Source organism: Pygocentrus nattereri, chromosome 12, assembly GCF_015220715.1.
Source record: "Pygocentrus nattereri isolate fPygNat1 chromosome 12, fPygNat1.pri, whole genome shotgun sequence".
NCBI lineage: Eukaryota > Metazoa > Chordata > Actinopteri > Characiformes > Serrasalmidae > Pygocentrus > Pygocentrus nattereri.
Genome location: NC_051222.1, coordinates 22,344,521 through 22,359,112, shown reverse-complemented (window position 1 = coordinate 22,359,112; position 14,592 = coordinate 22,344,521). Strand labels below are relative to the sequence as shown.

At 42.1% G+C, this 14,592-nt stretch overlaps 1 protein-coding gene and 1 long non-coding RNA gene across 3 annotated transcripts in view; one reads left to right on the top strand and one right to left on the bottom strand.

Annotated features, from left to right (window-relative positions):
* Window positions 1-14,592, bottom strand: part of spryd7a (SPRY domain containing 7a) — a 33,506-nt gene that overhangs the window by 5,782 nt on the left and 13,132 nt on the right. The window contains exons 2-4 of one of the 2 annotated variants that reach the window (XM_037543529.1): window positions 12,747-12,805; window positions 4,730-8,271; window positions 440-556 (exon numbers count right to left, since the gene is read on the bottom strand). In XM_037543529.1, coding sequence (XP_037399426.1) covers window positions 440-556; window positions 4,730-4,748 — 136 coding nt within the window. In that variant the 5' untranslated portion in view covers window positions 4,749-8,271; window positions 12,747-12,805. Of the gene's footprint in view, window positions 1-439; window positions 557-3,608; window positions 4,702-4,729; window positions 8,272-12,746; window positions 12,806-14,592 lie in introns of those variants that run through there. The other variant, XM_017699034.2, reaches the window with a different exon arrangement.
* Window positions 8,136-9,754, top strand: LOC108428213. The gene is made up of 2 exons (XR_001857909.2): window positions 8,136-8,278; window positions 8,515-9,754. It is a non-coding gene; the product is annotated as an uncharacterized LOC108428213 (long non-coding RNA).

Genomic DNA, 14,592 nt, shown 5'->3' with positions numbered 1-14,592 from the left:
ATTATTCAGTCAAAGACATACTAATAACTCCTCAAAGTCTAGCCATATATTTCATCTCCTAATCCTACAACTTCTGCCCACTAACTATGAATTTATGAAGTAACTACTATTAAAATAATACAGGGGTTATGTAGTAACAAGTGTAAATTATAGATGTCAAGGTTTAGGGGGCTGAACTTATTATTCCATTGTTAGTCTTTGGACTAATTCAGTAACTACTATTACATTTTTGACTATTACTATGAAACTAATATGTAATACTGCATTTGTAAAAATGAGGAATTGAATTGTGGCCTACACATGTGCCAGGCCTTAAGAGGGAATACAATTAAATAGATATAAATAATACTCCACTTCACTTTTAAACCTCCTGCTTAAAAGCCAGTTCTAGTCACCTTCATCCAAGTAGTGTACTAGATATCAATGCACTTAAACTTACCTGTAGACTGAATCTTAAACTCAAAGTAGCTTTTGTTTTGATGGAGAGGAGCATTTGCAATGCAGCCACCAGTGCCACATATTCTTCTCCCACTTTTCACAATGACAACATCGGTCCCTGTAATACCAAATACAAAATGTAGAGCACTTAACAAGATAACCATGCAGATCTCACCAAATGCAAAACTAGCATCTTTTGAACCTGCCAATCTGCTTACTTTTTCACTTGCTATGATGTCTCAAACAAATCAATGATCTCAAGCCATGCCACCCACAAGTATCCAGCATTAACCTAAATGTTTACAGTAGACTATGTGTGTTAGACTTTAAGAGTATAAATAATGAATATATTATGCTGTAGGTTATGAAGGACCTATCTGAAAAAGGTTACCATGCATGAGATGCATTAAGAATCAGATGGGAATAAATAGACATCAGGGCAGTCAGTGTAGTGTTGATGGAGGCTAACTGGTGAGTTATGTTGCTCAGACAGTTCTCTCTTTGAGCCATGGGCATACAATTTTTCAGTATCTGTATGAGGGACCTAAAAATTTTTTAGGGGACTGCAACCCCCTGCTCCATGCAGTTGTTGGGTCATTCTCACAAATTTGCCTCAAAGCATGTCAATACATATTTGAGCGTCATTGCACAGATAAAACAATATTTATCATTATAAACGTTTACAATATTTATAAAATGTAGTGGGTCAATTTCAGCTCTATATTTTACAGCAAATTTTGAGGAGTTGATTTATTTTAAGTTTCCTGGCATTTTTACTCTAACTTTCATTACGCAGTGTGTCTACATAGGTGTTTCTTGTTACTGATATTTGTTAGTATACTCACTATCTTACATTATTTATTAATTAGAAAAATTCAGTGTGCATGACTTTAAACTCCCTTTAATGGCTTCTTCTAAGGATGTGAACCAAATTAACAAAATGTTATTTGGAACAAGGACATGATAAACCTCTATGGCTGTCAATGTGTCGCAGTGATGGATAACGATAAAATTGCAAAATATGTAATTAGATACTTAGCCTGACAACAGTATACATGCTATAAAAAAGCTGTACAAAAATGCAAATGTATCTTTCAACAACACCTTTTTCTCAACAACAACAAAAAACATTGTTCAAGTCATTTTATTTTTTTTTTCAAGCTGGGTTCCAGTACTTGACACTTTTGTAAGAATAACCCATTTACATCACTCAAACTTATCACCCTGCTGAAAATGAAAGGTTGATGATAGTTCCTGTTGGATTTATAATGCCTAATGGTTAGTGATGGTATTCTGTGTTCTCCTCACTAGTTGTTTGCAAGGTAATAGATCCCAAAGGTTTTACTTATGAACTGTGACTGATCCTAAAATGCAACTCATGGTTTTCTACAAGGTGTTTTACAAGACCATGAGTTCTATATTTAGAATCCTGAGTTCTATATAGCACCATTTCATGCGTAAACAGTTCTTTGCATGGTGAAACTTCTTCAGACTGATGGAGAATGTGTTGCATCTTTTCAAAAATGGTTCTATCTACACTATATTTCCAAAAGTATTCACTTGTTTGCTTTCACACGCATATGAACTTGAGTGACATCCCATTCTTAATCCACAGGGTTTAATATGAAGTTGGCTCACCATTTGCAGCTATAACAGCTTCAACTCTTCTGGGAAGATTTTCCACAAGGTTTAGGAGTGTGTTTATGGGAATTTCTGACCGTTCTTCCAGAAACGCATTTGTGAAGTCAGACACTGATGTTGGACGAGAAGGCCACGGCTCTAATTCATCCCAAAGGTGTACTATTGGGTTGAGGTCAGGATTCTGTGCAGGCCAGTCAAGTTCTTCCACAGCAAACTCGCTCATCCATGTCTTTATGGACCTTGCTTTGTGTACTGGTGTGCTGTCATGTTGGAACAGGAAGGGGCCGTCCCCAAACTGTTCCCACAAAGTTGGGAGCATGAACTTGTCCAAAATCTCTTGGTCTGCTGAAGCATTAAGTGTTCTTTTCACTGGAAAAGAACTCTAGCTGAGCCCGGAAAAGAACTCTAGCCGAGCCCAACTCCTGAAAAACAACCCCACACCATAATCCCCCCTCCACCAAACTTTACACTTGGCACAAAGCAGTCAGACATGTACCATCTCCTGGCAACCACCAAACCCAGACTCATCCATCGGATTGCCAGATGCATGATTGGTCACTCCAGAGAACACGTCTCCACTGCTCTAGAGTTCAGTGGCGGCGCTTTACACCACTGCATTTAACGCTTTGCATTGCGCTTGGTGATGTACGACTTGGATGCAGCTGCTTGGCCATGGAAACCCATTCCATGAAACTCTCTACACTGTTCTTGAGCTAATCTAAAGGCCACATGAAGTTTGGAGGTCTGTAGTGATTGACTCTGCAGAAAGTAGAGCACTACGCGCTTCAACATCCGCTGACCCCGCTCTGTCATTTTATGTGGCCTACCACTTCAGAGCTGAGTTGCTGTCATTCCCAATCGCTTCCAAATGTTATAATATCACTGACCGTTGACTGTGGAATATTTAGTAGTGACGAAATTGCAGGTGGCATCCTATCACGGTACCAGGCTGGAACTCACTGAGCTCCTGAGAGCGACCCATTCTTTCACTAATGTTTGTAGAAGCAGTCTGCATGCCTAGGTGCTTGGTTGTATATACCTGTAGCCTTGGAACACCTGAATTCAACGATTTGGAGGGTGAGTGAATACTTTTGGCAATATAGTGTAGTCCCAAAAAGTGCTTTCCATTGTTACAAGCTTGAGATTATAACAATAGCAGAAACCTTTTTGGTGTCACTTAGAACCATTTACAACACATTTGTAGCAACAAAAGAACCATTTCTGGTACTATATAGAACCATTTTCAAAAAGGATATACATTAAACCACACATAACACACTCTCCACCAATCTCAACAACCATTTCAGCAGGCAAAGAACCCCTTAACCATGAAATGGGTCAATACAGAACTCAAGAGTTCTGACTAGAACCACCACCTTTACTAAAGAATCCTTAAAAATCTTCTTTTTAAAGTGGGCAGCTCTGCATGCAATCTTAGACAAGTTAAGCCGCCGAGGTCTCTTTGTGCTTGGCTCGTAATGTAATCCGGGAGGCCACTGTGATCGCGTGTGACTGATGACATGTCTTACCCATGTGATGCGTGTCCAGCTGGACCGCTGGCATTTCTTTCAGGGTTACGTGGCCCGAGTTTCCGCGGCCGCAGTCGAGACAGCACGAAAACAGCCCCGCCATGATGATACAGCACCAACAGGTATGACGGTCTGAGCACCAGAAGTTCTACCAGTAAACGGGAAACTACCTAAACGAAGCTATTCTAGTGTCATTTTGACGGAGGTCATTTTCTCCTGCGCTCACATCCGTGCGTCTTGACAGCCCGGAAATGACGTGGCACACGGCTTCGTCATGCAACGTTGAAAGAAGAGTAACAGTGACATCTAGCGGCGGTTTGGAAGTTCTGCTTGACATTAAAGTGGCACTCCGGCCAAACTGACAAATTTCACCGTGGCTACGTCTGCTGTAAACATGCCCGCTGTCCTATCACAGCGACGCCACGATAATCCTGAGAGTGAGGTGTTCCCGTTTAAAAACTGGGAACCCGTACAGCTTCTGATGATGTTTCTTGAAGGTGGGAGGAACTTTTGAAGAAGCTGTCGTCACTACTAGAAAGCAGAATATCACGTGTATATTCTTGAGCCTCTACATCACCGGCACGTCAATGTATTGCTGTATTGCTGTATTGCTGATCGGGTGGGGGAGGGTCTCACAGTGGTTGTATGTTGTATTTGGGTGAGGCATGCTGGGTATTGTAGTGAGAGAGCAATGTTGGACGAGAACACAGAAAAGTAGGTTGAGGCATGCAATGCTGCAGTGTGTCGTTAAATATCAATCACACAATGTGACAAAATTCACATTAAATAATCGTGTAGGCCGGAATGCCCGCATTAGTCGACAGATCCCACACTCAACCAGATTATGGATGTAGAAAAAATACTGCTGTTCAACAGTTTAATGGTTTGTAAGAAAACGCAGATGAATATCGTGAGAAGTTTGGTTAAAGGAAAAGTTAAACGAAAATTTAAGTTTACACCATTCCCTTACGCTAGACCTAGTCGACTGGCTGAGATAAGTTTGGTGTCAGAAGTCGGCGTCCTTAGTTTTGTAGACCTGCTATTAGTTTAATAATAAACTTTGGAGTGACATGAGCGTCGTAGAACCCGTGCAAACCAAAAGAAGCAGATAGCAAACATACCTTGACCCATCGACATCATTTGGGAGGGTGTACGTTAGATTTTCGGTGAACCGTTCCTTTGAGGGTGGACAGTAATGTGAAGGGAGGAACTGCTAAGCAGTTGCAATACCGAAATAAAGAGAATGGATTGGAGGTTGCGTTGTGGCGCTTATTTGAATAAACGATCGTGTGTGGAGATTAAGAGGGAGCGAGAGATGAGAGAGATGGAGAAACACATGGAGGCGAAATAAAGTCGTGTCAAAATCTGCGTGACCTTAAAAGCTTAACTTAGGCCCGCTCGCTCCCACCGTTAAGTTTTGCATGGCAACAACACCTCCAGGGAAGTAAGGGAGTCTCTCGATATGACCGACTGCGGGGAAAAACGAAACGCTTCCTAACCGCGCCTGAGTTCGTACACTCGGTCGACATTATGCCAGAGTCTCGTATTCGCCGTGTTACGGTTTAACGGTCGATGTAAAAACATGTTTTTTATTCGGTAGTTTTGCCCCGTTTAACGTTCACCCACAAACGGCAACTCTCCACGAACACTCGGCGAGCAACGAGATCTGAAATCTGCACAGCAACAATCGCCCTGGTAACTGGCGCGCGCGCCGTTTCTGTCCAATAAAAATCGCCTGCCTCGAAAAAACGGCGTCAGTAGTTTTATGGGATTCCCTGATAGCAGAAACAATTTCTTAGCGTTTTTCAAAAAACCTCTCCATTCACAAGGCTCTTCTATTTTTTTTTCCTGTCTTTCTTTAGGTGGGTTACCAGTAAACAGATGAGAAGGTAAATGGACCAAAAGAAGGTACAGTAGGTCAATATTCTGTGTCGATATTTCTGGTGTCATCTTCTTTTTAACCAAGTTGTGTTTATTTACCAAGCCGACTTAGCTGTTAGCTTATCTGCACTCGCCTTTTAACACTCCTCTTCTTCGCCAGGTTACTTGTGGTGTGAAATTTGGTATAAGTTTAGTCGTGTTGGTATAGGAAGCTAAAGTCAGCTTCTCGTTCCACCTTAAACGGTGAACCATTTAAGGTGGAACGGGAAAATTCGAACGAGAAGCTTGAGATTAAAGCTGAGTTCAGCTTCGTCCTTTAGCCTACAGAAGACGCAGGAAGGCAAAAGGCAGCAGATGTTGGATGTCAAGTCATACTTTGGTGTTGTTGGGTGCTGCTGCTGCCCCTTCGGGGGAGTGATTGAGCGAGTTATTTAGAGAAAGTCGCGCCAACACAGGCGATTATCTCGGGGCATTTGTCTTTTGATGAATGGCACACGACCTGCTGTCTTCTTGGAAGATTACTCTCCGGATTTCGCCTCAGCTTCATCGAGTAAAGTGAACCGGAGCCATGAGAGAGGGGGAAAGGTGCTGAATCTATAGCCTGCATTCGGAGGGAAAGTACTCGGGTTTAACCATTAAGCTGCCGTGACCGTCTCAGAAGTTTGTTTTTGAGCATGCTCACTGTTCAGGTGTATGTTGTAGTAGCGCTTATAAGACGGTATATAGGAGCGTTTTAATGCACCTGCAGGCGCACAGAGCGGCTCTGTGGTTAACTCAGCCTGCACTAACCTGAAATGGAGTGACCCAAGTGTGTGTGTGTGTGTGTGTGTGTGTGTGTGTGTGTGTGTGTGTGTGTGTGTGTGTGTCAGCTGAGTCATCATCTCTGAAACAAGGACATCTCGTTTTTTCTTTTTTTTTTCCCCTTCTCTGAAACGATAGGTGCTCTGTGTTTCCGTCTTCACTCCAATCCGTTCATCCCAGGCTTCACTGTGAAGGAGCGAAAGCATGTCAGTGCATTTTTCTGTCTCATCTCATTCACACGGAGGCAGAGAGCTGCCGCCGGCGCTGCACCGGCAGCATGTGATGCTCTAAAACGCACTTTATGAGACATCAAATGCCATTTTATAACATATTACACTTTATGAGATGCTGACGGCTCACGCGCATTTGAAAGGTTGCCACGATAGACATAATATCATGTTTTTGTTGTTGCTGCCTCAAAGTTGGAGCCGTCCACGTTTATTTAGCACAAAAAAAGTTACGTATAGACTTGGGTAGACCACTGAGTGTTAGTGCTTGCCTTAATCTGTTTGACCCTGCATAAAGCCCACCATGAGCTCACATGTGACGAAAGCCTACACTCCTAAAATTAAAGATGACAGGAAGGGCTCTTTGCTCAGACGAACCATTTCTGGTTCCATTAAGGACTTTCATGTGGAAGGTTCTTTTGGGACTAGTTTTGTAGGTTTAAAGAACCTCCACATAATGTAAATGCTAATGCGAGAAACTAAAATGGTTCTTCTTTGGCGCCTTTTCTAAGGCCTGGGCCTGGGACTAAATTGCCAGTGGTGGATCAGCATTAATAATTCTTCTTAGTCGGCTTAGCTTTAGTCTGGGTCTGGGAAACTGGCCCTTAATGTTCACGATCCTTTGCCTGTGGCCACCGGTTTTATTCTGTTGTGTTTCTTGACAGAATATTTGATGAACAGTAGTAAAGGTGTGAGAACTAATGGAGCGCCAAAATTAAAAACGAGGAGTCACTTCCAGTATTGGACACATCTTTCTTTTTCTTTGGCCACAAACGAGTCAACAGTAAGGATAAGAGATCCAGATTTGAGGACTGCATGAATGCTAAAGGACCCAGATCGTGAGTTTCACTCAGGGAGGCACAACTCTGTGTTCACAGGCCTCAAACACACCCACTAAACCTGGCTATCAGCAAATGGGTGTGATCAGGTATGTCTGAGGTGTGTAAATCTCCAAACTCTGCTGGACACCGGCCCTCCAGGACCAGTTCCCCTGGTTTAACTCCTCAGACTGCTGGGTTATTTTGTGCTACTGCACTCTAGAAAGTAATGTGTTAAACAACAACTTGCGAGACGCGTTCATCACTTTCTGTGGCTTCTGACATTCTGTGTGAAAAGTGACCCAGACATACATGTAATCCATAACTGGGGGAAGAAATGTTTCAACACAGTTTGCTCAAACTGATGTGTGGTCTCCAGCTGAGCGCGCGGTTGTGTCCAGTTGGAGACAGAACACGTCGTTTTCTTACACATCTCCTTTAAGAGTGTGTGAAACTAAGTTTTGTGGTTATGAGAGTGAGGGCCTGAAGCGTGGACCTACATAGGGACCCTCGCAGTTTACGGGGTTAAACGTCCAAATGGCCAGATGTTAATGAGCAGAGGTTTCGGTTTGGTCTTGGCTGCGCTGGAGGCTTTAAAACTAGACGCGTTATTTATTACTTTAATCGAGTGAAAAGTCGTTGGCCGTGACGGAGCCGTTGCGTAAGGCTGAATTTCACAGAAACAGCGTTTCAGATTTTTCTTTTAACAGCTTCTGTCCGAAGGTTGAACGGAAACGACCGAATCGCGCTTCGCCATTCCGGAGGCTCGGATGTTTCTCCCGAGTGTTTTCCTCCGAAAGCCCACGTCTCGTTGCGTTGGACGTAAGAAAAACCCCAGTTCCACGAGAGACCTGCAAAATCTGATGGAGCCTCAGTGGACCCTCGTTTCACCATCTCGGCGCTGATTTCCTCGGTGGAGCAGTGGAGAAGAGCTGTCTGCAAGGTGAGACGAAAAAGAAAAAACAGCATGAAATCATAAAAGGGTGGAGCTTATTTGTACACCAGGTATTTTGGTGGATGTCAGAGATGCTGGTCTGTATAGCCTAGTAACTCAGCATCCCTTTGGCCGTGTGGGGTCTCAGTAAAACCATCCGAATCACTGTAGGACAACCGCAAGTTAGTTATACAGACGTTGCGCCAGCGTTGCTGTAAATTAACATGTGTACCCTTGTTTTCCAGCTCTGTAACAGGGTCTCTGCGACCGAAACAGACGAAGTAAAGCTTCTCCGAAGTTTTTGGCCTGCTGGTGGACAAGAGGACCCTATAGGTTAATCAGCGCCTGCGAGGCTCCTGTTCAGATATTCTTGTCATCAACGAACCACGACGTGTTATTAAACGCAGAAAAGTAAAAAAAATTGGGGCGAATTCCTGAAGTGATGGTATCAACTTTTTTTCCATTCATTGTGAAATCCCAAAAAAAGCCGTCATGCGATGCAACACCCTGAGGCAGTTTAAGGTTTCCCAGAAGATGGCGATGCTGTGTTATTTAGGGCAATATGAGTGCGTGTGTGGGGGAGATATGATGACCATTTTCTAATCATTTGAGCCAACCTTGCCTCGTTTTTAACATTTAGCAGTCATGCATATTTAAAAGGATTTAGTATGTGTGCATTGCTTAGCCAGGTTAAACCATTTGGGACAGTTCACCCCCAACCCCAGAAGAACCATAGCTACCCAGGAACATTGTCAGTTTGGCCCTGGTGAATGTAAATGTAACCATCACAATTTTGATAGCTTTATTTCTGACTTCTAACGCCTGATATGTACAGACCAAGCCATCCAAATTGTATAAACAGACCACAGGACTCGATTGTATTTGACAATACTTTATTTGTTTTCTTGCACAATAAATAAATTGTCATCTGTTCACCAAACAAGCAGTAATCTCTTCATGAATTTTAAACCTCAGAGTAATACATAACATCTAGTCAGGATTGTGGTTTAAAACACAGACACATCTTACATCTGTTTTGTTTAATGTGTCACACTGCAAAAGGTGTTATGAGCTATACATCCGTTCCATACATGGGTACACCCAGGCTTATCACAATACTTTAAACAAATACTAGCAGATCCACTGTAATTCACTATAAAACACTGCTGGACTCCATACCCACCACAATTACTTGCAAAACACTGAAAGGCCCATACCCATCACGTTTTATTAAAATGCTCCACCACTATTCATTCCAAACACTGGTAGACCCATAGCCATCACAACGCTTTATAAAACACTGGTCCACCATATTTTTATGAAGCACTAATAAACCCATGCCCATCATAAATCCCTTACAAAACACTGGTAGGCCTGAAAACATGAATGCTTACAAAATACCAGTCTTTACTGATAAAACACTGGCAAGCCCATACCAGTCGTGATTCATTCTAAAATGCTGGTCCATCTTTTTTTTTTTTTTTTAAACAAAACTCTGGAAGGCCCATACTTATAGTAAATATTTATTAAGGTACTAGTAGTTTTCACCATTATTCACTGCAAACACTCTCAGACCCAAAGTCATCACAATGCTTTATAAAACCCCTGATGCACCATAATTCTTTATAAAGCACTGGTAAGCTCATGCCCATCACGATTCCTTATAAAACACTGGCACTTCCATCACACTTCCTTATAAAACAGTGACAGGCACATGCCCATCATAATTCTTTATGAAATACTAGAAGTCCATTATAATTCCTTAGAAAACGCTGGTAGGCCCACACCCGCCAGGTTCTCTGTAAAAGATAGACATCACAAGTGTTTATAAAACACCGGCAGGTCCACACAAATACGTATTCCATGTAACACACCAGCAGGTCCAGCCAGACTATAATCCTGTACCAAACACTGGTAGGTCCACTACAGCTCCTCACACGGCACTGGTAGGCCCATACCCACCAAACCCCACCATTCCTCTTCTGACCCTCTCCATGGGTGATGCTGGTGCAGTCAGAGCACTAATCCCCGCCTGGAGACTCCACTGGACGGTAAACGGCCCGCCTAACTTCAGCAGCACGGTCAATACTGGAGGATTCACTACTGCTTTAACTCCAATATTTACGTGCTGCTACAGCCAGGCAGCCAGTCGCGGCGATGTTCAGGAGACACACACACACACAGAGAGAGAGAGACACAGACGTTCACCAGCTCCTGTTTCTTGCCTACTTTTCTCTCTCCTTCCCCTCTTCAGTCCTGGCGTTGCTGCCGCAGCACAGCACGGCCTGCACCCCCCTGTTGAAAACTCACAAACCATTCTGTGCTGCTACGGCACCGCCAGGCCCCGCTCCCGCTCCGCGCGCGCTCTCGCTCTCTCTCTCTGTCTCTCTCTCCCTCGCGCGCTCACGCGCCCGCGCACACGCGCGGAAAGTCGTTTTGCGCGCGACCGAAAAAAAAGGACAGACACGCTCGCGCAGCAGAGCGCGAACCGGGGGACGTCGATGTGCCAACCTGAAAGCAACAAAGAGCGAAAAAACATTAGCCGGACTGAAAGAGCCCGGTATCGTCACCGTCAGGCTCTGCCTCGGTGATTTAGTTACAGAAAAAAAAAATATATATATAAAAAACAATAATCTGCAGTAAAAGAACGATAACTGGAGAACAACATCACCTCTGCATGTGAGGGATAAAATACTGACTGACATCAAACATGACGAGAAACACAGCAAAGTCTCCAGTGCTGCTGGTTTAACCCTCGCCGTGTTCACTTAACTCGCTGTCTATTCAACTCGCATCGTCTTCATTTGACTCGAATGGTTTTTATTTAACTCTCTAACGCCCTTCATTTAACACTGATGTCGTTTTCAGAGCTCATCCATCTCTTACAGTATTCACTTAAACCTTACAGCGTTCATTTAACTTCAACAGTCCTTATTTAACTCACTAACGCGCTTCATTTAAGGCTTACATGTTCATTTAACTACATTTAATTCCAACAGTCCTGATTTAACTCTGGCAGCCTTCACGTCCCTCTCAAACAGTCTACATTTAATTCTTACAGTGCTCATTTCACTTTAAAACCTTAAGTACAAATCTGTGCAAGCTAGTTTTCATTTAGTGCTGTGACATTGTTCATCTGTCTATTGCAGTGTTCATGTAACTTGGTGTAATGTGTGTAACTGAGCACTGCAGTAGTTAATTCAACACTGGGGATTTTTTCTTAGTTCAGTCCCATTGCATAATTTCTCCAATTTGGTCTTACCCAAATCACATTTCTCTGGGATGGAAACAAAAAACTCGACTGTAGTACAATTTATAACAATCTAAACACACCTACATACTGTAAGTCTAAAATCTGGACTGAGAAGCCTTCTTCATTAATGCAGTCACTTGGAGAGGGACGAAAATATGCAATTGTCCATTTTAGAGCTATAAAAACTACACAGAGACTCTTGCCTCAAAATGGTCAACCATAAGATCTTGTTTCATAATTATCCCCTGCCAGAAGGCACACACACAATTCTTCTTTCTCTCAGTGTTTTTTTCCTTAAAAAAAGGTATATCCCAGTTTGATATACCCTTGATTGGTATCCTGAAAATCAGAAACACACACACACACACACACACACACACACACACACACACACACACACACACACACACACACACACACACACACACAGCCTTCCTGCCTGCAGCTTACTTTACTCCATAGCAAACCCACTGCAGACAATACCACTACCACTTTGGCCTACCGAGTGTTCAAAATGTTCTTTTTTACACCTGTGTGTAACACAAAAAATCCCTCAAAACCTAAGACCAACTGTGTTTCAACTAAACTAGACTAACAAGTTTCCCAGTCAAATTATGGATGTAGAGTTTCTGAATATTTACAATTAGTTATGGTATGAAATTTTATACACCAAAGAAGCCACAGAGCACACAACAGTGTAGACTAACTTTCTGTGTTGTTCATTTTCTAAACGATCCGGTTCTAATTCTGTGATCTTTTCCTGCATTTCCAGTCGTACGGTGTGTAGCAGTGCAGCTGAGTCAGACAGGATAGTAAACCGTCTGCTATCAGCGTGAAACTGTAAAATTACATAGAAGCGCTGTATTCTAGGTGCTGTTCCACGATACAGATACGTAAATTACAGTATTTTACTCCAACAGCTCTTCCACTGCCTCTCCTCTCTGAGGCAATGGCAATTACATAATCCAACCAATGAAATTTCTTTTACGCTCCAGCCTTCATCAGACTTCCAATCTCGCACATAATTTACAGTAACCCTATTCATTTGCCACTGTTTTCGAGGGCTTCAATGCTTACATTGTTTTAGTGTGTTTCTGTACGCGGTTATATTTGGAAATGGGACGTCCCAGACATGGTGTAAAAACTCTTGAACATTGGATGGCTATTCCCGAGTGTCACAGACGCACCAACATGTGATTTAGGGAAATTAACTAATCTACTTACCATTGGCACAATTCTGAGACACTGCCGTCCTTTGCGGTGCGTGTAAGCATTTCCTTTGACTGTGAAAAAAAAGAGAGGGAAAAAGGCATTACTGCACCGCATGCATTGGAGTTACATCACTGGAGTGTCTCACTGCTAGTGTTCAATTGACTGGTGTACTTCAACTTTCCAAACCAGTTCATTACTTGACTGCTAAAGATGGTATTAACATTTAAGTGAGGCATTTTTACAGAAGTAAAATAAAGATAAATAAGAGTGTTTAATGTTTTGCCCGAGTGAGAGTGTGTGTGTAATTTTATTTGTAAGGACAATTTGTGTGACTGAGTGTGTGCATGTGTGTGTTATTTTCTGTGTAAGGGCAAAACATTTTCTGCTACTCAATAATTTCACCCCCCCCCCCTAATGTATCTTTTTAGGACTGACATTTCCGGCAAAATTAGAGAGGACCAAAAAAAAAAAGGAAAAAAAAAAAACCCCAAACAAACACCTTTTTAACATGCTGTGACACGTGCTTAGTTGAGCAGACACAGCAGCAAATTTTAAACAACTTTAAAAGACCAACTTCAAACAAAATTTTATTTGTCTTCCACTCAATGAGCCAAAAGTACACAACTCTTAAGTGATGCACCAAAGCAACTGGTTTCTTATCTAATCTCGCATATCAAAAAATCAACAAGTCATTGCTCCGGCCTCAGTAGTAGCACTTTCACCACTTGCATTATCAAAGTGATCCAAACTGGTATTCAGTTTTATTCATGATCATCTGCATTTCGTGAGGTAAACTAGAATTTTGTATGAGTTGTAATAATACATATAATCCCTCATTTAATGCAAGTAGAGCAACTATGATCATAATTGAGCATATACTGACGAGCAGGGATAGAATTCAACTATTAAGACAAACATGAGGGTTCAAAATAGTGTTTGTCAGATATTTCATCACCATATCCGAGCAGGCCTCAAGCAAATAGAAAAGGCAGTACTTTTATTACTTCAAAAATCATCAATTTTCCTTTTAGTAGAAAATTGCCAAAAAATGATTGTTATGTTTTTCTTACATAATGAAGTGGTCTAGTTTTTATCTAGGCTATAGAGAGAGCAGTGTAACTTAGTTCGTCTTTGTAACTGCGTATGCCAAAAGCTTACAGAAAAACATTTACTTCCTACCACAAAAAGGGAAGTTGCAAGAGTACTTTTACTTGCTTTTACTACTGTACCAAACAAAGAGCACAGTATTTTACCATTTTTACCTATGATTAAGCATGGATTGTGTTCATGGTATCTGTTCAGGTGTGTATATATGTGTAGCCTCCAGCAGCAACTGTTTATACAGTCCACTGCAATAGCAATTATCAAACCAATGACTGCACGACAAAACCGACACACCTAATGTCCAAACACAGCCATCCACTAGCAGTTTTTGCAACTTCCTATGCAGTCAGGTCACTTTTGCAATCTGCACCACCCAGCTATCCTACACTGTTGTTATAAAAACAAAAGCACAACACAAATAGAAGACAAAATATCAGGCTTCGGTTTTCTTGCTAAAACAACAAAACACTGCAGTCGCCATTTAAATGAAAATTATTATAATTATTTTTTAAATTAGCTTTAGCATTCAAAAAACACTGCAAACAAAACAGACAGAAAATCATCAAGAATATACATACAGGCCTCTCAGCAGCTTTTAGCTGCAGCAGTTGTCAACCACAACTCCTTGAAGGCAGAGTCAGATCAAGTGCACAAGTGCAAGTACCAAGTGCATTTACCTTAGTAACGTCAGAGAGAGGGGGTTGCCCTGACAGCACGTGCACTGCTGAGAACAGCTCTAATGTACTAGTGGAGT